This window comes from Berkeleyomyces rouxiae (assembly GCF_048999995.1).
Source record: "Berkeleyomyces rouxiae strain 22BRR77 chromosome Unknown BrBRR77_ptg000012l, whole genome shotgun sequence".
Taxonomy (NCBI): domain Eukaryota; kingdom Fungi; phylum Ascomycota; class Sordariomycetes; order Microascales; family Ceratocystidaceae; genus Berkeleyomyces; species Berkeleyomyces rouxiae.
The window spans coordinates 601,299-625,004 of NW_027396502.1; the positions used below are offsets into that span (position 1 = coordinate 601,299).

At 56.6% G+C, this 23,706-nt stretch overlaps 8 protein-coding genes across 8 annotated transcripts; 5 read left to right on the plus strand and 3 right to left on the minus strand.

Moving 5' to 3' along the window:
• Nucleotides 1–1,860: 1,860 nt before the first annotated feature.
• BROUX77_007452 (uncharacterized protein) lies at nucleotides 1,861–3,667 on the plus strand (the record flags this gene model as incomplete). Its single annotated transcript, XM_073752548.1, has 3 exons — nucleotides 1,861–2,548; nucleotides 2,609–2,854; nucleotides 2,928–3,667. The coding sequence occupies 3 exons, from the start codon at nucleotides 1,861–1,863 to the stop codon at nucleotides 3,665–3,667; spliced, it is 1,674 nt and encodes a 557-aa protein (XP_073601745.1).
• A 626-nt stretch (nucleotides 3,668–4,293) lies between these two features.
• On the minus strand, nucleotides 4,294–7,607 carry BROUX77_007453 (uncharacterized protein; the record flags this gene model as incomplete). Its single annotated transcript, XM_073752549.1, has 4 exons — nucleotides 4,294–4,703; nucleotides 4,763–4,884; nucleotides 4,949–7,180; nucleotides 7,243–7,607. The coding sequence occupies 4 exons, from the start codon at nucleotides 7,605–7,607 to the stop codon at nucleotides 4,294–4,296; spliced, it is 3,129 nt and encodes a 1,042-aa protein (XP_073601746.1).
• A 1,675-nt stretch (nucleotides 7,608–9,282) lies between these two features.
• Nucleotides 9,283–11,826, plus strand: BROUX77_007454 (uncharacterized protein; the record flags this gene model as incomplete). Its single annotated transcript, XM_073752550.1, has 2 exons — nucleotides 9,283–10,126; nucleotides 10,184–11,826. 2 exons carry the CDS (start codon nucleotides 9,283–9,285, stop codon nucleotides 11,824–11,826), a joined length of 2,487 nt encoding a protein of 828 aa, XP_073601747.1.
• A 785-nt stretch (nucleotides 11,827–12,611) lies between these two features.
• Nucleotides 12,612–13,452, plus strand: BROUX77_007455 (uncharacterized protein; the record flags this gene model as incomplete). The annotated part of the gene is made up of 2 exons (XM_073752551.1): nucleotides 12,612–12,766; nucleotides 12,843–13,452. The coding sequence occupies 2 exons, from the start codon at nucleotides 12,612–12,614 to the stop codon at nucleotides 13,450–13,452; spliced, it is 765 nt and encodes a 254-aa protein (XP_073601748.1).
• A 280-nt stretch (nucleotides 13,453–13,732) lies between these two features.
• On the minus strand, nucleotides 13,733–16,343 carry BROUX77_007456 (uncharacterized protein; the record flags this gene model as incomplete). The annotated part of the gene is made up of 2 exons (XM_073752553.1): nucleotides 13,733–16,126; nucleotides 16,209–16,343. 2 exons carry the CDS (start codon nucleotides 16,341–16,343, stop codon nucleotides 13,733–13,735), a joined length of 2,529 nt encoding a protein of 842 aa, XP_073601749.1.
• A 1,882-nt stretch (nucleotides 16,344–18,225) lies between these two features.
• On the plus strand, nucleotides 18,226–19,870 carry BROUX77_007457 (uncharacterized protein; the record flags this gene model as incomplete). The annotated part of the gene is made up of 5 exons (XM_073752554.1): nucleotides 18,226–18,425; nucleotides 18,483–18,624; nucleotides 18,695–19,067; nucleotides 19,136–19,143; nucleotides 19,217–19,870. The coding sequence occupies 5 exons, from the start codon at nucleotides 18,226–18,228 to the stop codon at nucleotides 19,868–19,870; spliced, it is 1,377 nt and encodes a 458-aa protein (XP_073601750.1).
• Nucleotides 19,871–20,172: 302 nt separating this feature from the next.
• On the minus strand, nucleotides 20,173–20,913 carry BROUX77_007458 (uncharacterized protein; the record flags this gene model as incomplete). Its single annotated transcript, XM_073752555.1, has 1 exon — nucleotides 20,173–20,913. The coding sequence occupies one exon, from the start codon at nucleotides 20,911–20,913 to the stop codon at nucleotides 20,173–20,175; it is 741 nt and encodes a 246-aa protein (XP_073601751.1).
• A 568-nt stretch (nucleotides 20,914–21,481) lies between these two features.
• BROUX77_007459 (uncharacterized protein) lies at nucleotides 21,482–23,455 on the plus strand (the record flags this gene model as incomplete). Its single annotated transcript, XM_073752556.1, has 2 exons — nucleotides 21,482–21,502; nucleotides 21,992–23,455. The coding sequence occupies 2 exons, from the start codon at nucleotides 21,482–21,484 to the stop codon at nucleotides 23,453–23,455; spliced, it is 1,485 nt and encodes a 494-aa protein (XP_073601752.1).
• Nucleotides 23,456–23,706: the final 251 nt, after the last annotated feature.

The window sequence follows — 23,706 nt, forward strand, 5'->3', positions numbered from 1 at the left end:
AACCACCCATTCATTGCCTTTGGCATGGGAGTGACGACGAGAGCTAGAAAACGAAGAAGACAGAAAAGGACCGGGCTGGGTCCTGGATGCAGGATGACGGAGAAAAAAAAGAACCCTCCTGTCAAGCCTGCAGGTTCTGTATTGTCTTCCCATTCCCTCCCCTCTCCCATCATCTTGTTTAAACTATAAAGGCAAATAAGATAAAGACAATCCTTTGCGCGGAGGAGAAAACTTGGATTTCTGCTTGAACATGGTCCAGGCTCAATAATCCGGGGAAAAAAAGGAGAAGGAAAAAGGCAAAAAAAAAAAAGGGTAAGCTAGCCGCGTTAATACCACTTTTGCCCAGAAGGGGGGGCGTGTGAAGAAAAAACTTCATAGGAACGGCATTTAACACCTGGAATCCACGTCAACTCCATCACATGACCGGAACAGCAGAAGAGACAGAGAGCTAGTACCAGTGCTAGTACAGTTGCAGGAAAAGGAGACAAGAGGGGGGGCACGGGCTTCGTATGCTAGACAATATACACAGAAACCCTTGGGCGGCGCGTCTGTTTCTGCGCTTGTGTAGCGCGTCCGCGGACTTTAGTTGAACGGCGTTATGTCCTTAGAGCGAAGACCAGCTTTTTTTTTTGGCGCAACCTACCTCCACATGTCTTGAGAGCTGGGCGCCGTAAGCAGCCATCTGCTGAGCACCACTAGTATCTCGGTATTTAGCTAAGGAATAAGACCATTGAGATCATGAGGTCTGTCCGTCCTCTTTCCATGCAGCACAGACCAACCATCAACAAGTTCAAGTGTGTGTAGCATAGAAAGTAGCATTCGCCTGCTCGATCTACGTAATATGCCCCCCCCCTCAAGTTTGTATTGGCGGAAACATACTACCCAATGCAGCAAAGCTCACACCCCAAGAGCGCCATCACCACGCATCCGTAGGGCAAGCCAAACTCGTGGGTGGCAGTCCATGGTGGGGCCCCGCAGGATTTAGCAACTACCCTCAGCAGCGTGTTCTCGAAATCCTGGGGTCGAAGATCGAGTCGAGGACTCGGCCATGCCGCAGGGAGCGTAATTGCCTTGGGCGCAGAGCTGGAAATGTGCAGTTGCTGTTTGCACTGCGTTTGCAATGGACTCGGGGACTCGAGAGCCGAGAGCCGATTTCCACGACAAGTGTTCAAGCACTTTTGTATGTCGCACGTAGCCAGTTGCCCTAGGCGTTATTGTGACATTCTTTCTCGGCGAGTTGCCAGCGATGTAGCACTGAGACCTCGTCTGCCCCCAGTAGCTCAGATGAACAGCCGGTAATAACCCTACACGCTGCTACGACACATGCATAGATGGTGCAGGTGTTTCTAGTTCTACACCCCCCCCCCCCCCCAACGATGCATTGGGGGTATTGGAAGATGGAGCGCCATCGAGATACAGAGCCTAGCGCACCAGCAACATCCACAGCGAAGATGGATCAACACCGACTGACTGTCTAGCGTCAAGAGCTTATTAGCACTTCAACGTGTGGGGCCACCCTTGGCTGGTATAGGAAAGGGTGGTACAACAGGTCTACCCCCTCCCCGCCATCCTCCCTCTAGCCAGCAAGCATGAAAGCGAGACGACAGGAAAGAAGGAGAAAAGAGATTCGAGCGTGATGGAACCGCTCGAAAAGGGAATCTGCCCGGAAAATCTATATAAACATGCCGTGTGCTCCCTTCTGGCTTCATCTTCCTTGCTTGTCTCTCACCACCACAGCCTCTTCACCATCTCTCCCACCTTCCCTTCTCTACTCGTCCACACACTTCCATTGCTCCTCTACACCACCACCTTCTTTTTATCCTTTCCCCTTCCCACGCTCTTCTATATTCCACCATCATCATGGGCGGTGGCGGAGCTGTGCCCATGGGCACCGCAGATCTCTCGCGCATTGAGGCGCCTGTGACCTTCAAGGCGTACCTAACCTGCGCCTTTGCTGCCTTTGGCGGCATCTTCTTCGGCTACGACACGGGCTGGATGTCGGGAGTGCTTGCGATGCCCTTCTTCATCCGGCTGTACACGGGCATCGACTACGACGAGAGCTCTCCGGACCGCACGCCCATTGGCGTGACCGCCAAGGAGTTCTCGCTGCCGTCGTGGCAAAAGTCGCTCTTCACCTCGATTCTCTCCTGCGGTACCTTCTTTGGCTCTCTGATTGGCGGCGATGTCGCTGACTGGATTGGCCGTCGCCTGACCATCATTGCCGGCTGCCTCATCTTCTCCGTTGGTTGCGTGCTGCAGATCGTCTCGACTGATCAGACCGTCCTCTTCGTCTTTGGTCGCCTGATTGCCGGTCTGGGTGTCGGTTTTGTCTCCGCTGTCATCATCCTGTACATGTCTGAGATTGCCCCTCGCAAGATCCGTGGCGCCCTCGTCTCGGGCTACCAGTTCTGTATCACCGTCGGTATCCTGATTGCCAACTGCGTCGTCTATGCCACCGAAAAGCGCAACGACCATGGCTCATACCGTATCCCCATCGGCGTGCAGTTCGTCTGGGCTTTCATTCTTGCTGTCGGGTTGTTCATTCTGCGTAAGTAAACACTTCCCTTCTACCCTTTTTCGTTCTCTCCTTGCTAACTGCTCCGTGTAGCCGAGTCTCCTCGCTTCTTCGTCAAGAAGGGCGATATCGAGGCTGCTGCCCTGGCCCTGTCCCGCATCCGTGGCCAGCCCGTCGAGTCCGACTACATTAAGGACGAGCTTGCCGAGATCATCGCCAACCACGAAATCGAGCAGGAGGCTACCAGCGACACCAGCTACCTTGGTTCGTGGGCTGCCTGCTTCAAGGGTTCCATCACCGAGCCCAGCTCCAACCTGCGCCGCACTATCCTGGGCACCGGTAAGTTTCCCCCGCACCCGCCTTGCAATCTCTCTCTCCTCCCAGGAGTCCAGACTAACACGCACGTTCCCAGTCCTGCAAATGTGCCAGCAGCTCACCGGTATCAACTTTATTTTCTATTTTGGCACCACCTTCTTCATGCAGCTTGGCACCATCAGCAACCCGTTCATGATCTCGCTCGTCACGACGCTCGTCAACGTGCTCTCCACGCCCGTCTCGTTCTGGTCGATTGAGCGCTTCGGCCGCCGTTTCCTCTTGATCTGGGGCGCGCTGGGCATGATCATCTCGCAGTTCATCGTCGCCGTCATCGGCGTGACCGAGGGCCGCCCGTCGGTCAACAACGACAGCGCCGTCAAGACCATGATTGCCTTCATCTGCATCAACATCTTCTTCTTCGCCGTCACCTGGGGCCCCGCCGCCTGGGTCATTGTCGGCGAGACCTTCCCGCTGCCCATCCGCTCGCGCGGCATTGGCCTGTCCACCGCCAGCAACTGGTGCTGGAACACCGTCATCGCCGTCATCACGCCCTACATGGTCGGCGACGACAAGAACAGCGCCAACCTCGGCGCCAAGGTCTTCTTTGTCTGGGGCTCCCTCTGCATCCTCTCCTTTGTCTTTGCCTACTTCTTCGTCTACGAGATGAAGGGCCTGTCCCTCGAGCAGGTCGACCGCATGATGCAGGAGACTTCCCCCATCAACTCAGCCAGCTGGGTGCCCTCCAGCACCTACGCTGCCGATCGTAGCCTTGCCCAGCCCCAGGACGAGAAGGCTACCAAGGCTGGCAGCGCCGATGTGGCTGTCGAGTCGGTGTAAGTGAGTGCTTGTGTTACACGAGCATCAACACTTTGGGACTATAGGGCTAGGGTTAGGGTCGACTGTAATCCCCAGCTCGGTGTGTGTGAAATGGTTCAATCTCTGGGACTTTGGTCGGTTGTTATGTCGTTACGTCTCTATCTTTTTTCCTTCTCTTCTCTTTTTCTTTAATTTGTGTGCACCACTGCACACGTGGACTTTTTTTTTTTCTTGTATGCAATTTTCTTATGATACGAAAGGAAGGGAGGAAAGGGCGGGCGGCGCACTTGTTTGTGAATATCCAATAACTTCACTAGTTATAATACAAAAAAAAGGCTTGTTCTCAATTACATCTTGGACCACCCAAAAGAAGTTAACTGCCGACTTACTAATGCCTGTTTTGCTTTTCAACAACTTCAATGACTGCTTTTTTTTTGGGAGTTCTTTTGCATCCAACATATTCAACATGGAGAGAAAAGAGGTAAGACGACGTAAAAAAATAAAACACAGAAGAAAGCAACCGCATAAAACCCTCGGGGATATCATCATGAGAACATCATCGCAAACCAACTCATCCGCCAAACCGCTGTTTTCAGCACCCCCCCTCTTCTTCCTCCTCTACTGCTTGCCGGGACTAGACAGAAGCTCTAGGCCGACGCAGCCGCCGCAGCGACAGTTGCCTCAAGCTCAGCCAACTTGGCCTTTTCCTCCATATTTAGCAGCTTGTACCATTCTGAGAAGCCAGCAAGGTCCTTTTGCGCAGCCTCGACAAAGAACTGAGTCAGGTACTCCTGGGTCTCGTCATCGCGCTCGCGCATGCCGCTGCGCAGGAACTTGAGGAGGTCCGACTTGGTGCTGCCGCCGAGCATGCCCAGCGCCTCTTCTTCGTCCTCCCATGCGTCGTCGCCGTCGTCGTCTTCAAACTCGGCAGAGGCGTTGACTGTCTCGGAAGCTCCCAGAGCCTCGGCTGCCTTGAGGTTCTGCTCCGAAATCAATTCATCGATGAGGACCTTGAGGATCTTCAGGGTCACTGGAATTAGGGTGTACTGGTCGGGGTCTGTAGCTGCCATGTTAGTAGTTTTCATAGTGGGCGGTAATGGGAAAAGGAAGTCATACTCTTCTTGGCACGCGAGCGGGTCATGATGCGTCCATCGCTTTGAGTAATCAGGTCGCCCTTGACCATGGTCTGAACTAGACGGGGGTCGTTGAGGGCATACAGGTTCGAAAGCGCAGTGACGCTATATAATAAATTAGTATCATGGGACACGGCGGTATTGCACTATATAGACGGCGTCAACTTACTTGTTGCGGATCTCGTCGTATCCGGCAAAGGTGGAAGAGTTTTCCAGCCACTTGCTCATGACAACTTCCAGACCGTTGTGGTCGCCAATGTTGATCTGACTAAGGAACTCGACAACATCGCTGGCGCCCGTGATTGACAGGCGAGCAAAGACAAGAATCAGGGACTGGATAAAAGGGGCGGCCTCGGCAGTAGCCAGGCGAGTGGCAACCGCCGTCAGCAGCTGCAACAGGTAGGGGCCAAGTTTCTCATGGCCAGCCTTTTCTACCAGCTCGGCAGCAAGACCACCGACCTCGGATGCAGCATTGTCCTCGATGGCGTTGCCAAGCAGGCGATCGATGATGTGCAGGCAAGTGTCAAGGCCATTCTGCGAACCCTCGGTCCAGTTGAAGACTTGTTCATGGTCGTTAGCAAGCATGTACATGACACACTCGCAGGCGGGGCGCAGAATATCACCATCCTCAGATTCCATTAGAATATGCTTGAGTTTGGGGAGTGTAGCGTTGACAAAGCCAGCAGGCAAAGGGCTGGAGCCACATCTTATGAGCGTTAACAATAGATCTGTAGCAGATGCGACAAGCGGGTCATCTTCGCCTAGATTTTGCGGATCAATAACCGACGTCAGGATGGGGAGAACCTTGGCACTCAGAGCACCAAAGTGTCCGCTGGGGCTGAGACTAGACGCGGCTTCCTCAAAGGCCTCAGTTACGATGTAGGTAACCTGGAAACTTGAAGCAGCCGTGCACACTAGATTGAACAGCATTTCGCAAGGGTTGACCTGGTCCGATAGGGCTATTCTGGGGTCGACGATGACGAGGTTGCGCAGGGCTTCAGCCAGGGCAACAACTAGCTCTTCTGATTCTTTGATTTCGGCGGTATCCTTGGATGCGATGAATTGGCCAACAGCGGCAACAACGCTGGGTTGAGTGTCGGAAGAAATGCGGTCAGCGCGGCACAGCTCCTCGATGGCCTTGATGCACGAGACGCGCACAACCTCTGACGTGTCAGAGTTGATGTGCTCAATGGTGCTGATGACAAGATCATCGGGTGTGTCATAGAGAGAAGTGAGAGAAGCGCCAACCAAGTAGCCGCGGGCGCGAAGAAGCTCTGATTCGGATTGGGAGATGGCATAGTTGACAAGCTCGAGATAGAACTGGCAAGTGGGATCGGAAATAGGAGTGCAGGTCTCCTTGAAGTCGATGCTCACAGCATTGAAGAGAGACAAGGCAGCCTCTTGCACGCGCCAGTCGTTGGATCCGACAAACAGAGGCTTGGTGTGGGTAGAGAGACCCTTGAGAATGTTTTCCTGGAACATTTCACCCAACTTGATCATCATGTCACCGCAAGCCGTGCGGGCAGTGTAGTTGACGTTCACCAGGGCCTCTTCAGACAAGAAGAGCGAGGCGTCAATCTCCCACAGGCCGATCTGCTCCTGAGTAACACAAGAGTAGGCAATGAGGATGCTCACAACCTCGGACATCCAAGGGGTCGTCTCGGGGTTCGCGGCGTGGGCGGCCAGCTCCTGCTGCAGATGCGCCTGGACGGGAGGGGCACGAAGGTACTGGTGCACGAGATCGAGCTGGTCCAGTACAAGCAGGTCCAGAGTGTAGGGCAGCTGGTCGACATCTTCCATGCGACCCTGGGACTCGTTGTCCATGTACAAGACCTTGTAGGCCTCGCGCAAGTTTTGCAACTCAGCCCAAGCCAGAGAAAAGTAAGTTATGCTGTGGGGGACAATCAGGCTGGGGAGAACGGTCTTGATCTTGATTAGGGTCTTGACAACCTGTACCTTGAGCGCCACGGGGCCGTTCCACGATGAGGGCTGGCCAGAAGCAGTAATGGGCTCTTGGGGCAAGGGAGCCTTGAGGACATTGAGGAAAAAGGGAGCCCAGGCAGTGATGATTTCGTCGCCAAATGCCTTGGCCTCCTTGGGGTGCTCCTCCTTGACCATCTCCAGCAGAGTAAAGCATCCCCGGAAGATGGAAACGGCGAGGGCGCGGTGCATGGGCAGGCGGCTAGTGCTGAAGGCGACTTCTGAGAGGGCTTTGATGATGTCGCGGGCTAGAGTGAAAAACTGATCTTCGGAGAGGCTCTCCTCGACAACGTCGGCGATGATTTTCAAGGCGCCATGCACTTGGGTGTCCTGGCCGGCAGGAACAAGAGCGAGGAGAGTGGGTAGTAGCTCGGGCCACTTGTCGGGGGCGTCAAAGGCGGCAATGCGGCCGATGACCTGGCTGCGGGAAGTGTTAACAGGCGGACGGGGGGATCGGGCGGTGTTGAAGAGAGGAGGGCTCACCTGGCACCGCTCTTGACCTTGCGGTTGTCTTCTGTGCTCAAGGCCAGCTCCAGCAGCGAGTGCTTGATGTGGGCGCGGTTGTCGGGGGAGATGTCGACGGGCGGCTCGTCGTCGGCCTCGTCCGAGATCTCGTCATCGTCGGGGCTGGCGTCGGGGCTCCAGTTTTTCTTGACAAAGCGGTGCAGCACGGATAGGGCGGACTGGCGAATGGCTGTGTCGACGGCGGTGTGGGCGGCCACGGTCACGAGCGTCGTGGGGAAGGCGGGGTTGACGCGGGCCTGGGTCAGAGCGGCCTCGGCCTGCTGGCGGATGGAGGCATCGCTGGACTGGGTGTTGGACAGGACGTGGGCGAGTTCGTCAGCCATTGTGGGGGAATCTCAGCGAGAAGCAGACGACAGAGAGAAAAGAGGGAGGGAATAATCGAGCAGCAGATGCACGTCCCGGAGGCTCGCCCGGGTCTGAGATGGGTGCAAAGGGCCTGGGGCGAGGGGGCAAGATCGGGGATCTGGGGGGGGGGGGGGGAGGACGCAAGATGTAGATAACAGAGGCGATCACGCGTGTTTCACGGCCAGACAGAGCAGGAAAAAAAGGAGGGAGAATCGGCCGACCAGGAGGACGAGGGGGGAAAAGGAGTGGACGCGGAGTTTGAGTGCAGAACTACAGGAGGAGGAAGAGGAAGAAAAAAAAAACTGAAAATCATCACCGCCCCACTATTGCAGGTGGTTTTGGCGGGGTAGAGATTTGTGCGGCCGCTAAAAATGACATCAAACACCGCTGTGAGGCGCTGGAGAAGAAGCCCCGCGAAGCTGGAGCTGGAGCTGAAGCCAAAGCCTCGGTCTTGTCTTGTCTCGGGACGTGCCGTCGGCTTGGTTGCAGTTTCACAGATGCCTAACGACTCTAGGCTCTACGGCCCAGAAATGGAAATGGAAATGGGACGACGTGCGAGAATGTAGGGCGGCATTTGGAAGCAAGCAAGCAGACCTGCGTTGGGCTGGGCTGGGGCTTGGGTGCATGGGCGGTGAAGGCTGCATAAAGAATTGCTTAAGCCTGGGATTCGAGATGGATGCGATCGTTACAGTGTTTGCCTAACGGTGCGGACAGGGGGATAGTCGGATTTGAAACCGAGGACATGTTTGCGCAGGCGGGGGAGTAGAAGAGCCCGGACGGAGACGGAGGCGGAGACGGAGACGGAGACGGAAGTCGGCGTGCAGAAGTCTGGGCGCCGGGCACCGGGCACTGGGCCACAGCGTGTACCCACCAAGTTATAGAGCTGGAATAGAGCGCCAGGCCACTGAACTGCAGAGCCCACCCACTAAACTGTGAGACTGTAGCGCCCACCCACTAAACTTCCCCCCCCAATCCTCTCTTTGTCTGCCCCTGGCGCCCTGATCCCTGCTCTTCCACCTACACAAACACCCTCTAATTGGCTAACCAATTTCCATTGTTTATTTCCTCTTCCATGCCATTCTTTGTTGTCGTGGCGCCGCCCTAGAAGAACCAAAATAACCATCTAATCATCTGCCATTTTTTCCCCTGCCTCTTTGACCGCTTTTGTCGCCTTGGCCCACGCGCCAGCCCAAAAATCGAGAACCACGGCCTGCCTCATCGTTTCCGACACGACACGCGCCCTCGCTGCTCTTTGAGTCCGGCCTCTTTGTTCTCTTTCGGCCATCCTGCCAATCTCAAAGACCTATCTGCTGTGTTTCGTTGGAGCCCAGCCAGCTCGCCAGCACACCACACGCAACTGGCCAATCACCGCCCGTCTGGCCGCCCTTCTTTGTCGACGGCGGCTGCGTTTTCTGTTCTTTGACCGCCGAACCCCCGTGACTATGAATACCAGTTCCTGATCTCGCCGTCACTGCAGCTTCTTTTTCTTCTTCTCGCATCTTTCTCTCCGCCTTTTTGCCGCGCCCCCCCCTTGGTTGCTGCCGCCTCTCCACCACCGCAAAGCCCAACCAAACAAGGATTCCATCTCTCGTTGTCTCGTCGCTTTTGCGCCCACAATCCTCTTGTTTCCATCCCTCGATCCGCCGCCTCCAAATGTCCCGCCGCTTGACGCGGAACCGCCCGGCCGACGCCATGCTCGCCTCGGGCGCCGCCATCAAAGACGATCTGCCGCCGCTGCCCACGCGCTTCACCAGCACCTACGGCGCCCAGATCAACTACGCCATCTACAACCCGCTCAAGGGCCGCCGTCGAGACCTGCAGACCGCCATTGATGTTGCCCTGCGCAACCAGGACGACGATGCCGAGAGCGTCAACAGCGAACTGATGGAGCAGTTCATGCAGGAGACCCCTGATGCGCGCCAGAGCCGCCGGGAGACGGCCCTCCGCCAGCGCAAGGCCAAGGCCGAACTTGAAGCCATGACTCCGAGCTACAGCCCTCTTGCTTCACGCGACCCCAAGAACAGCGACCAAGAACACGATGCGTCGGCCTTGTCCCCGGCGGGCTTCACCCGCAGGAAGCGCGTTGTGCCAGCGCGCCGCCGCCAAGAAGACGCCCAGCAAGAAAGTTTCCTCGAGCACGCCCAGATCACCGGCCTGGAAGACCCCCAATCAGATTCAGACATGGACTTGGCGCAAAACAGCCGAGACCATTTGTCGCCCGACCAAACCAGCACCAGCTACGATATCGCACCCCGGCCCTCCTCCCCCGCAAACTTCTCCAAAGATGATCTGGATGCTGTGGAGGGCGAGACTGTTTGCGGCACCGATGAGGAGGACCTTGCAAACCAGATTAACCAAGTTGAACGTCACTCCCCACAAAGCCGTCGGCCGGCGCCCAGTCTCGATAAGCGCTCTGATATGTCAGATTCCTCATTCAACAGAGAAGGCGGGATCTACAGTCTTGCTTCATTCACGACCATGGTCAACAAAACAGTTGGTAAGCCACATCTCTCATTCCAATGGCCCGCAGCAGCTTGCTAATCTTCTCTCATAGTCGGGTCTGCCCATTTATTCATCAAGGCAACGTTGGTGGTCATGGTCTTGGTCTTCTGGGTGACATCTTGGAACTGGGTCTCTGCCCACTACACCACCAATCCAACCCTAAAGGACTGGGACTTTGTTTGGGACAGCAGCAATGGCATCATGGACAACCTGGAACAGTTCATACCACTAGTCCGTGTAGAGCCTATATTATATCTGGCCCATGGAAACGACAGTAGCCTCGAAGAAAACGCGACCATATTTAAGAGCTTTAGAGAGCAGCTCAAGCTGCAAAAGAAAAAACTCGAGATTCTAGAAAAGAGCAACTCGCTCAATACCAATACCCGCGAATGGCTAGAACAGAAGCTTCCCGACTTGGTGGTAGTCGAAAGAGGCGGCGATACTCTGCGTCTGCCGGCAAATCTCTACCACGGCATCCGCGACAGCCTCATCAAGGACGGTGTTTTCTTCAACATGGGCAAAACACGTGGTGGCAAGTTCGAGATTTCGTCCACCCGTCAGTGGGATGCGGTGATCCAAGGCCTGGAGGAGCATGGCTATGCCAAAAAGACCGACATTGCGACGTTGGAGTCTGGCATCACTGACAAAGCCTGGCGGGACTTTCATCGCGAGAACGACAGGCGTCTGTCCGAGTTGAGCGGCAAGATTGATGCGTTGGGCAAACCTGGCAACGCTGCTTCACACAGCGTCATCACACGCGCCCAGCTGATAGAAGAGATGGACCGCGAGTTCTCGCGCACCAAGAATCTCATGCGCAAGGAAATCGAGGCTCTTGAAGAGCGTCTGATGAAGAATCTGGAAAAGGCCATCAAGAGTGCCTCTGCCGCTTCCTCTGCCGCGCACATGACGCATGCCCAAGTAAAGATCCTTGTCAGCAAAATGATCAGCCAAGCTACAACTGAAGGTCAACTCAGCGCACTGTCCAGCCACGAGATCCGGTCCGACTACAACTCGACGCTCAGCAACCAGGTCAACTACTTTACCGTCGGCGCCGGCGCCTCCGTGGTTCCCCACCTGTCGTCGCCCTTCTTCAGAAACAAAGACGCCATGCGCAACAAGCAGATTGGCGGCTCAAGCAAGTGGAAGGGCGACACGGTGTCCAGCATTGAGCCGGCCACAGTGTTGTCGGGCTGGGCCGACGATGGCGAGTGCTGGTGCGGAGCCATCGGTATCACCAAAAACGGCCTGCGCCAGGGCACGACGGTGAGCATCCAGCTCAGCCACATGATTGTTCCGCAGTACTTTGTCCTGGAGCACGTTGTCAAGGGCGCTACGCTCGACGAAGAGGCGCGGCCGCGCGACATTGAGTTGTGGGCGTATATTGAGGACCTGGGCGTGCGCAAGCGCGTGCAAGAGTTTGCCGAGACACATCTACCTGTCTTCCACGACGACCAGGGCCGGCCCGTCGGCAAGCCGTTCAGCATCGACGGCTTCGCCAAGATTGGCGCCTTTACCTTTCCCGCCAGCGAGCACAGCCGCGAGTACGTGCAGCAGCTGCCGCAGGAGCTGGCCGACCTCGGCGTCGAGACGGACAACATCCGCGTCGTGGCTGTGACCAACTACGGCGACAAGGACAAGACATGCATCTACCGTGTGCGCATGTACGGAGCGAGACTGGGCATCTCGGGCAACTAAGCCGGTGTCGTGGGGCGAACGGCGGTGATGTGTGCCTTTGTCTTGGATTAGATGTTTCGCTTGTTTATTTTTAGATTCCTGTGTTTACTGTTGGAGGTTTTTGCGGCCCGTGGTGGCCCGCTTGGCGGTTCGGCCTGGCTTGGGCTTGTTTGTTTACTTGATGATACTCGATGATATTCCCTCGCTGTTGTTGTTTTCTGGATTTTATATTCTGCACATAAGTCTTGCAATTTTCTACGACTGCTTTTTTTCTCCATAAATAGAATGCGAATACCCCCGGATCTTTATTCGTGAGATATATCTCTCTCTCTGTTTCTCATCTCTTTTGAGGCTTTTCGCCAGCTATCACATGTCATTGTTCGGGCAGCCAGAGGGCGGTGAGGCGCGGCAGAATACGAGACCGGCCAGCACTGCCAATGGCCTGTATGCAGCGGTGTTTCAGAGCCTGTGAGAGACGCTTCAGCGCCCTGGGCCGCTGTACCGCAGGTCCCTGTACACAAGGACCCCTGCTAAAACATGTAGCCCAAGAGGGGGCCAGGCCCATCGTCGATAGCGGCCAGCTAGTCCAGCCAAGTGCTAACAAGCCAAGTCTCTCTTGCTCCCGGCCAGTCCACTTTCGTCGTCGTGGCTCTTCGTCTTCTGCAGCTGTGAGCCGCCGTCGTTTTTTTCTTCAGTCTGATGCGAGCTTGAAACCGGACGCTTCTCTGCCTCGCTTCACTTCCGCAATCCATCTGCCTCTCCTCTCTGCCCCCTCCCCTCCCCGCCTCCTCATCAGTCAGCCCGCCATGGCGCTCCGTGAGGCCTGTCGCCAGATGCACGACAAGATCGAGGCGCTGCTGGCCCGCCCTGCGACCCCCGACACAGACCCGGCGCTGGCCGCCGTGCAGGCGCAAACACGGACGTCTCTGGCCATCGTCGACGAGGCCCTGGAGCGATACTCGTAAGCCGTCCTCCTGCTTTCCCCCACCCGCCCACTCCTTACGCTAACCGTCTGTACGCCCTGCGCCCGTCCCCAGGTTTGACCAGCTCTCGCTCTCGTACAACGGCGGCAAGGACTGTCTTGTTCTGCTCGTCCTGATTCTGGCATCGCTGCACAAGCGCCTCGCCACGCCCGCCGCCCCTTCCGCCGCTTGCGCCAGCCCGTCCACGCCGCCCCTCCTGCACGGCATCTACATTGAATGCGCCGACCCGTTCCCGCAGGTCGATGCGTTTGTGGCGCGCACATCGGCCACGTACGGGTTGCAGCTCGCGCGCAGCTCGAAGCCGATGAAGGCCGCGCTGGCCGACTACCTAGCGGCGACGCCGCAGCTGCGCGCCGTGTTTGTCGGCACGCGCCGCACCGATCCGCACGGCGCGCAGTTGTCCTTTTTCGACGAGACCGACGGCGACTGGCCGCGCTTCATGCGCATCCACCCCATCATCGACTGGCACTACACCGAGATCTGGTCCTTTTTGCGCGAGCTCGGCGTTGAGTACTGCGAGCTCTACGACCAGGGCTACACGTCGCTCGGCGGCGTCAACGATACGTATCCCAACCCCGCGCTCAAGCGCTCGGATGGCCAGGGCTTCAGGCCTGCCTATGAACTCACAGAGGACTTGGAAGAGCGTCTGGGCCGGCAGAGGTAGCGCCAGACACTGGCGGAGTCGGTCTGGTCTGGCAAGGGAATATTAAACTTTGTATAGAAGACATGCATAATGAACAACATTGATGAATAGCCCAGCAAGCAAGGACGCGTGCAGTTATACCAAAAACAATAAAATAACAGAAATCAATTGGCTAGCCCCATCCTTTTGAAGTGTGAAAATGACTCGTGTGTACATGTGGGAAACAGCCGCCACGCTGCTGCGGTGGCAGTCCATGACCCCCCGCATCCCATTAACGCCCGCACCGCGTTCTCCGCGCCGTCTAGTCTAGCAGACCTGCAGCCAGCGCCTCATAGTCCGCCAGAGTCTCGGGCTCGTGGTCCATCTCAATGACTCTGCGCCCGCTCTTGCGGTCCTTGCGCTTCTTCTTGCGCTCTCTACGCTCCTCCTCCGAATCGTCCTCGAACCACTTCTTTGCCCGCTTACCGCCCGCCTTTGGCTCATCTGCAGGCGCGCGGCCGCCGGCCCCGGCGTCAGAGTCGCCGTCGGAGTCGCCGTCCTTGGTGCCCGCGAGCGGCAGGCTGCGCAAAAAGTCCAGCGCCGCCGAGGGGTCTTCGTAGTCGCCGCCGTCCAGCTGGACGCCGGCATCCGCGCCGTCGGAGTCGCTGTCATCGCCACCGGCGCCGGCATCGGCGTCGCGATCGCTGCCGCCTGCCGCAACGAAGCCCATCTCCTCGTCGCGCTCGCGCTGCTTGCGCTTGTCGCGCTTCTCCTTGCGGCGCTGCTTGGCCGCCTGCTTGTCGTCGGCATCGACGTCCTTGAGCGCCTGGGCCTCCTCGGCGACGAAGCGCCGGATCTGCTCCTCGACGGGGCCCTCGTTTTTGAAGTCGTCTTCGTTCTTGAGCTCGTAGATGGCCCGCGGGTTGCCGTCGTCGTCAAAGACAATCTTCTCGGCCGCCCCGCGGTACTTGAGCAGCTTCTTCTTCGACTTGAGTAGCTTCTCGCGGCGCTTGGAGTCAATAATCAGCTCCTTGCCACCCAGGTTAAGCACCTTGGGCTTAGCGCCAGGCGCTGCGTCGGCGTCGGGCGTGCCTTCTGAGTCTGAGTCGACATTGATGACACGCTTAACTTTGAGGAAATCATCGCCGTCATCTTCTTCGCCGTCTTGCACGAGCTTGGTGTAGTGGCCGGAAAAGACGTCCTGGTTCGTGCGCTCAAACATGCGCTCGTACTTGGTGCGCACCTCCTTCTTCTTCGACTTCGTCTTGGGTTCGCCGTCCGAGTCCTCGCCTTCGGATTCTGAGCTTGAAAGGCCGTGGCGCGGCGCATTCTTGATCTTCTTGATGTCTTCTCCCTTCTGGAACTTGATCTGTGGTGTTCCTGGGAGACCCAGGCTAGAGGCAAACTGGTCCAGATCTAGCTCGTCAAAATGGAACACCTCCTTATCTTTTTGTAGGTACACGGAGCGCGTGTAACTGATGAATGCCTTTTGTGCCAAGTACTTGAGATCCGGGCTCTGGAACGCCATGCTCTGGAGCTTCTCGACGATTCTGCGCTTCCTCTTCTCCTTGGCGTGTACTTTTTGTATGGGAATTTTCTTGTGCTCCAGGCGTTTTAGGAAGCCCTCCTCCTCACTCGGATCTAGGAACATGATGGCCTTGCCGACACTCTCGTATCGCGCCGTCCGGCCAACTCTGTGGATGTACGTGTCTGCATCTTCGGGGCAGTCGACCTGGACAACCCAGTCAACGGCCGGGAAGTCGACACCTCGCGCTACAACGTCCGTCGCAAACAGGCACGAAAACTGTGCGCGCGAAAACTTGCGTGTAATCTCCAGCCGCGCAATCTGCTTCTGCCGACCGTGCAGATGCAGCAGCGGCACACCCGGCTGCATCTGTCGGAAACTCTCGTACACGAAGCGCACCTGCTTGCCCGAAGACAAAAACACAATGATCTTACTCTTGAGGTTGGCTTTGATGAAGCCCCACAGCATGTCCAGCTTCTCGTGCAGCGGCATCACCATGTAGTGCTGCTGCAGCGTTGTTGGCGTGGCCGTCGTGGCCTTTTCGTGCACGGAAACGTACTCGGGGTCCTTGAGGCTGAGGCGAGCCAGGTCCGAGACCTTTTTGCTCTGCGTGGCGCTGAACATGAGGGTCTGGCGCTGCTTGGGGAGATGGTCGACCAGGGCATCTACGGCCGTCTGGAAGCCCATGTCCATGATGCGGTCGGCCTCATCCAGGACCAGGATCTGCAGGTTATTTACGTCGAGACCTGCTGTCTGATCCAGGTGCTGCAGCATGCGGCCCGGCGTGCACACGAGGATGTTCATCTTGTCTAGTCTATCGGCCTCTTCCTTCAAGCTCTTGCCGCCAATGACCAGGCCGGCAGAAAAGACATGGTGGCGACCGACCTTGCGCAGGACCTCGAAGATCTGCACGGCCAACTCACGCGTGGGCGAGATGATGAGGGCGCCGAGGCCGTCGAACTCGGTCCACCGCGCGCGGTAGAGCCGCTCGAGCACGGGGATAATGAAGGCGAGCGTCTTGCCGCTGCCGGTCTTGGCAGCGCCCAGAACATCGAGGCCCTTGAGAGACAGCGGGACGGCGCGGGCTTGGATGTCGGTGAGCACCTTGAAGTGCGAGGCCTCGAGGCCGTCGGCAGTGGGTTCGGAGAGCGGGAGGTCGGAGAAATTGGTAACTTGCGTAGCCTTGATGTCCTGGTGAGAGAGAGATTCCGCGGGTCAGCATGCCATGGATACTTTGGGTCTGCTGTGAGGTCAGCGCAACGCGTGCACTTACAAACTCTTCGACAGACTTGATGAGCTCATCAATACTAGCAATAGTCTCCTTGCGGCGCTCAAGGCGGTCCTTTGTTTTGCCCTCTTTGTACTTGCGCCGCAGGGCGCCGCCGGCTTTGCGGTGAGGAGCGGGCATGGCTGAAAATACGAAGGCTGCTTGCAATTGCTGGAAACAACGTTGAGTGACTTTGTCCTTGTCGCGATCACAGGCGCAATATGCTCTTCAAGCCTTGGCTTGCCTGCCCTGCGGCTTCGTGGTTGTTCTGCTCGAAACTTTTTTTCTGGAGCCTTGCGATAGGCCCCACTGAAGAAGCTTATCTCTGTGACAGCTGCCACCAGCTGGTGATTTTTGAAAATGGTCAGCCCGGGACCATTTAAGCTTAAAAAGCATTGTACCCCCGGAACGTCGGACTTTCTTGGCTTTAGCTTAGTTGTCCCATGCCGTAGCGGGCCATTACATTCGGCCTCCTAAAGTCCGACAGCCCGATTGTAGCCCAGCATGGCGGTTGGGGGCAAGCCACGATCAGCCCTATGCCGAGCCCCAAGCCAGAGCTTTCCAAGCGTCTAGCACCGCAGCAGGTCAGCGGCAGGTCAGCGGCAGCCGGGAAGATCGGTGGATTAATTGGCGCTTGCGAAGCAAGTGACATGTTAATATGCTTCAACTCTGGTCTCGTTGTCGTGGGTGCCAGGAGGAGCAGAAAGGTTCGCATCTCGCGTGTGGCAACTGACGTCACATTCCCTGCAGCCAGGGAGAGACCAAGGGTCCCCAACGACACAAGTCAAGCGGAACAGCCGGGCTTTGGAAAAGAAAAATAGGAAAACGCAGAGACAAAACTCGGCAAACAAAGGGACGGTAAGGGTGCCCATCCTTGCAAGCGGAATCTCAAAGAACGCCAGCGACTTTTCATGAGTCTTCAGGAGAAAGGGCCTCACGCACAGCGGCCTCGCGGATCATGCAATAAGGGGCTGGGCAGCAGGCTCCTTTTCGTGGACGAGACGGATGGCCAAGTATGTGTGCATGTACATACAGACAGACTCATCCAGCTGTCACGCAGCTAGATATTATCACGAGATCCAGCCCCAAAGAGAACCCCTAGGCTAGCCCGCTAGTCCGCTATTCCGCCCGCCGGCGAAAACGCGCCAATTTCTCTCGCTTATGGTGTCTCGTCGAGATTAAAAATCAAAGCTGTTCTCTTGCTGATAGCCGCCCTCCGAGTCAACGTCTTGCTTGCTAACTGGCCACACCGGGGCCGACGTGGGATGTGGGATTATACCAGGTACAAGCGTTTCTATGTGCCCTGCCTGCTTGGGAGAAGTACCTCGCCAGACGGGCAGGCGGGCTCTGGCCAGGGGGGCGCTACTCCAAGGCAGGCAGGCGGTAGGTTCCAGAATCCCGCCTGCCTGTGAATTGAATTACATGACTAACTTCAGGTATAAAGTACTGCTATATTTGGCGAATATAGCAGCCCCCCCGTCCAAGGCTCAGCCAACCTTTGCCGCTGGGTCCAACGTTGTCCGCTGTCCGCGGCTGGCCGAGCAATTACTCATCACGTCTTCATAAGTGCCACTGCATGCCTTCCCTTGTGCAGCGGCAACTTCCCGTCCATTCTGTTCAGCGATCCGTTCTTGCCTCTCTCCGTGTTTTTACCCCGTGTTGCTCCATCTGGCAGCTGCTCTACTCGTCTTGGCCGCGCCCTGCCAGCAATCCAATACGACAAATCCAGTTATAACCAGCTATAACTGCCTACCTACCTCCAGCATAAACCCGACGTCAAGGCTCTCTTGCCGCTGGCTTGCCTTCCTTTGCTTGCTCTCCTCCTGTATCCTCTCCACCTTTCCCTCCGCCCTTTGGCCGCTCGCCCTTTTCGTCTTCGTCCTCCCTTCCCATCCGGTCCGCCTCCATCCGACGCGCCCTCATCGTCCCTCCTTCAGCCCTCTTCTGTATCCTTTTTTTCCTGCAGCTCCGCCGTTTATATCGCCCTCCTACAAAACCACCGACTTACACACGCCCCCCAGCTATGGCCCCCTCACAAACGGAACAGACTGGCGCCGACGCCAAAGCCTCTGCTGCAGGCGCCGAGTTCGCCTATCCCAATGGCCACCTGGAACATCTGACCGAGTCAGAGGCTGCGGCGCTCAAGTCATTCAAGACCCTCTTGGCTTCCAAGGGGAGATTCACGGCCGGACCTCCGCCTTCCCACGACGATGCCACGCTTATGTAAGACTGGTCCAGTCTCGTGTATTGGATTCCCTTCTAACTCTTCTACCTCTCTAGTCGCTTCCTCCGCGCCCGCCGCTGGGTTCCCGAAGATGCCCTGGCTCAGTTCTCGGACACGGAAGACTGGCGCAAGGCCAATGACATCAACGTGCTGTACGAGACCATTGATATCGAAGCCTATGAACAGAGCCGTATATTGGTATGACGTCTTTCTGCTTCCGTCGCCGTCGCCCGCAAGTCCCCGCTAACCCGTCCATCCTCCGTTCTAGTACCCCCAATGGACCGGCCGTCGCGATCGCAAAGGCATCCCTGTATATACATTTCAAATCCGCTCTCTCGACAGCAAGTCCGTTATCGACTATGAAAAGACGGGCGCAACAACAAACTTTAGCAACGCCAAGACCGACGGCAAAACCCCTGCCGGCATGCTCCGGCTCTTTGCGCTGTACGAAAACCTATCCCAGTTTGTTTTCCCTCTCACCACTCAGCTCCAGGACCGCCAGTTCTCCCATATGCCAATTTCCATGAGCACCAACATTATCGATGTAACTGGAGTTAGTCTTCGCCAGTTCTGGAGTCTGAAGAATCACATGCAGGTAGCTAGCACACTGGCTACTGCCAACTATCCCGAAACCCTTGATCGTAAGTCGTCGTTTTCCCTGTCTCCTTCTGGCTCTTGTTTATGCCCAGCTAACCGGCTCGCTTTTTAGGTATCTTTGTGAGTAACACCACCATCCATGAGATGAGCTCGTCCACGCCTGCGCTCACATTACTAACAAAACTCGTCATAGGTCATTGGTGCGCCAGCCTTCTTCTCCACCATCTGGGGCTGGATCAAGCGGTGGTTTGACCCCGCCACTGTTTCCAAAATCTTTATCCTCGCACCCAACGAAGTAACCGAAGTCTTGACTTCCTTTATCGACCCCAAGAACCTCCCCAAGCAGTACGGCGGCGAGCTCGACTTCAACTGGGGCGACCTGCCAACCGTTGACCCTGCATGGTCTGGCTCGCTGGAGTGGGCTAACGGCCACAAGAGCTTCCCTACCGGTCCCATGATCTGGCAACCATACGGCGATGGCTCTAGACTAGAGTGCCTCAGTGTCGGCTGCAAGGACGGAAAACCGCGCAGAGAGCGGATATGCACCATATCCAAGACCTACCTACAGCCTTGGGAGAAGGAAACGCTGAACGCTACCACCGCTGCTCCTGCTTCTCCTGCTACTACTGCTGCTACCACTGCTACGACCGATACCGCTACTATCGCTACTACCACTGCTACCACTGCTACCCCTCCGACTCCTCCAGTTGTGAGAGAAAGCAACGAGACAGTTGTGGCCGAGGAGCCCACCGCAAACATGGCTAAGCTGGCCATTACTGACGACGTGGCTGCCAAGACTGTTACGGTAGAGCAGGCGGAGAAGAGCGTCGCCGCCCCCTCGGCATAGACGATGCCGATAATGTAGCGGGGAAACTATGTTTTGGCAGAACATGCTATCTTGGCGGCTCTAAATTTTGAGTCCCAATGGGAGGGGCCGGGGATGCGATACCACTTCTTTTTTTCAATGTCATTTTGTCATCTTGTGTTTTCTTTTCCTTTTTTGTGCCTAACTAGTCGGAAGTGTATGAGCGAGTAGCTCCCAGCTTGTATGTCTTATCAAGGCGGCACAGAAGCGCTCTATAGAATTATGCCACACCAGTATTTTCAGCTTCTCATGGCAGCCGAGTTGGCCTTTGGTCCTTAGATATTCTATTCCACGCCGTCCTCAACCGAGTATCCTCGGCGACGTCGCCACATGTTCACCCCCTTCTCAATCTCATCCCACGTGACTCCATCTCGAACCAACTTCATTGTAACTCCCAAGCTCTCAACCTCTCTGTTGCGGCTCTCGTCATCAAAGAACAGCATATCTTCGTGCTTGATGCCCGTCTGTTTCGCCAGGACCTCAAAATGCTCAACCTTGCTGCGCGGGTAGATTTCCAGCGGCGCATTGAACAAGTCGATTGCGCGCCGCGGCTTCTCCCAGAACATTTCGTCATCAGCATCCAGACCAGACCCACCAGCGCCGCCAGCGCCGCCGCCTCCACGTCCGCTGCCGCGCCCGCTGCTGCGCCCCGCACGCACCTGCTGTACCTGCGACACGGCGCTGGGCGGCGGCGGCGGCGCAGGCACGTGCAGCAGCTTTAGCATGTCGCGCGCGAGCTCGGGCGCGCTCGTGCGCGACGCCACGGCCAGCCGCACGCCGGCGCGCGCCAGCGCGTACAGCACCGACGGCACCTCGCGGTACAGCGCAAACGACTCGCCAGCGCGGTCGGTCGCGGCAAAGGCGCCTGCGGCCTTGAGCGGCGGCGTCACGTGCGTGTCGACCCAGAACGGCCAGAGCGTGTAGTCGAGGTCGAAGACGATCATGGCGGGCAGCGGGAGCTTGGGCTCCGTGAGACTGGTCGGCAGGAAGTCGGTGGAGGGCGGGGGCGCTTTGGTCTTGGCCATGGTGGAAGGGAGGTTGTGCTGGGCTGTGGTATATCGGGGAGCGGGAAGATACGGTGGAAAAAAGAGTCGGGCTGGTCGTGTAGTCTCTATTAGTTCATCAACTGCGGTCTCAAACTATTCGTCGACGGCTTATCATTGCACTGCTAGCAAGTGGCTTCCCCGCTTTTTCTATAGCTCCGAGGCTCCAGGTTTCTCAAAGCCTGTTTTTCAGCACAACCATTTGTCTTGATAGTTGGCACTCCAGACTGATGAGCCAATGTGCTGGGATCGCCTTCCCTTCTGCTCCCAAAGTGTGGCTGGGTGTCTGAACAGACCCACCTTTATCTAAAACTTCCCAGTTTGTGTCCTTGCACAAATGTAAGCATAAAGACACATGGTTATGCATAAACGTTATGCAAGTAGTATCAACATTCCCCCAATTCAAACGAGAGCCTCAATCAGTCAGCTTTGCAAGACAAGAGCTAGATTAAATAACAAATGCTTCTAATACACATAAAGCTAGCTAGAATTTCACCTATGCTTAGCTCAATGATTTGATTCTTCTAAAAGTCAATTGAAACTCTAAAACATGTTCAATTATTCCAACGATGTAATTCTAGTTTCTTTTTTTTCGTTATTGACAGAGACAAGACCAAGATATTTGTGCAAACAATAGGGTTATGATGTCCTACGAACAAAAGAACGCCTGTATATTTGGGGGTTAGCTGAAAATCTTTTTTGTGCTGCAAATTTTATCGGTTATATATTAAAGTAGTTCATCACTTATCAACAATCACCAGAGGATTCGGTTCTGTGGTCTAGTGGTATGATTCTTGCTTTGGGACAACCTCAAAGTTGCAAGAGGCCCCGGGTTCGAACCCCGGCAGAGCCCGTCACCTCACCTCCTAAGCACTTCGGAGCTTAGGAGTTCATTTTTTCGTTCTCTCTCAATCTCGGTGTTTTTTTTCTTTTTCTTGAAAAAAAAACGACCTGTTTGTTCTGCTTGATCGAGCAACATGATTGTGAATTTTTTTTTTTTTTTTTTTTTTTTTTTTTTTCAATCACTGCATCCGGGTGCTGGAAAGGCGCCCCGATCAAGGGTGCCCTCACGGCGGTCCGCGCATGCGTGGTTGCCAAGCTGTCTTACGCTGCGGCCACATGGTGGCGCCCAACCCCGCCCGACGCCCCGCTGAGCCGCGGGTTACTGGGGGCCTCAAGCCTCCTCGACCGCACCGTCCGCAGAGGCCTCCGCGCCGCCCTGCCGCTATATTGCACCACACCCTGTGCAATATACAACCTCGCATCGGGCTTCCCTCCCATGCGCTATGCGCTGGACAACCTCCTTGGGTCGGCTGCTCTCAGAGTCGCGCTGGCCCCGCCAAACCACCCCCTCGGCTCCATAAGGCCAATGTGGGGCATACTGGGCGAGCTCAGGAGTATGCTCCCATACGAGCTGTCCACGAGCTTCCCGCCGCCATGCAAGGGCAAGCTACCTTCGACCCGGGCCCCGATCCGGGGTGACAAAGAGGCTGCCGCTGCAGCACACCTCGCTCTGGTCCGCTCCTCCCCCCCCTCAGACCTGTGGCTATACACAGACGGCTCGAAGCTGAGTCCGAACAGGGTTGGCGCCGGCTGGGTAATTATCCAGGGGGGACAGGTCCTGCTCTCGGGAAACCGCCCGGTCCCTTTCCGCGCCGAGGTGCACGACGCCGAAGTGCTGGCCATTGCCGAGGCCATAACCGCCGTCGACCTGCGGGACAAACCGCGGTGCCGCAAAGTCTGGATCTGTTCAGACAACATGGCAGCGGTGAGTAGACTCACGTCCCGGGACGTCAAGCCCGGAACCTCCGAGGAACACCTTCGGAGAGCCCAAACAATTTGCGCGGACTGGTTACGTCCCGACGCCAACCATCCGCGGCCAAGACCGTGGCCAGATGGAGCCATTAAGGTGGAAGCGATCTGGGTTCCAGGCCACTCCGATGTCGTGGGCAACGAGCTCGCCGACAGACAAGCCAGGTGGGGTGCAGACATAATCACCACAAGGACTGGCATGTCACTCTCCTGGGCACGCAGTGAATTCCGCGCCCGGGTCACTACCGCATTTCGCGCCTGGTGGGAGGCAGAGGGTCGCAACTCCAGACCTCACCTGCGCCGCCCGGTGCAGGCCCCGAAGAAGGCTTGGACAAGTCTCCTTGACGAGACCGATCGCAACCTCGCCCGCGCGGTGCTGACAGCTTTGTCAGGACACGGCGACTTTGCGGCCTATCACCGCCGTTTCGAGCACGAGGACGCCGTGCTCTCCTGTCCCCTCTGCGGAGCCGACACGAGCCCGGAGCACATCTGGGTTTGCCACCACAACCCACAGCGGGTGTCCAGCAGCTTCTTTCAGAAGTTGATCGGTACCAAGCGCGGAGCCTGCTGGCTGGCCGCCAAAGCAGCCAAAGCCCCCACGGCCCTGCTGGCTCACCGCCGCATGAGGCCGGACACGCAGGCGCAAGACGCGGCCCCTCCCGCGCCCCCTCTGCCACCTAGAGACGGCGTACCCTTGGGGTCTCCCCCTTAGCGCGTTTGCGCTGCCATCACCTCCTTTTTCCTACTTGTTTCTCTCTTTGTTTGTACTTCCCTTTGTTGTTTCCTTTGTTTTTGTTTTTATGTTTGGTCTGCATCAGCGGCGAGGCCAGGATTCTGGGCCAGGTTTGGGGCCACACAAGCAAAGGACAGCCTCTGGGCTGGGCGGGTGGACACACTTTAGTCATTACACTTTGTGCGGGGGGTTTCTGTATGCATGGTTTGGATTTTAGGTTTCTGTTTCTG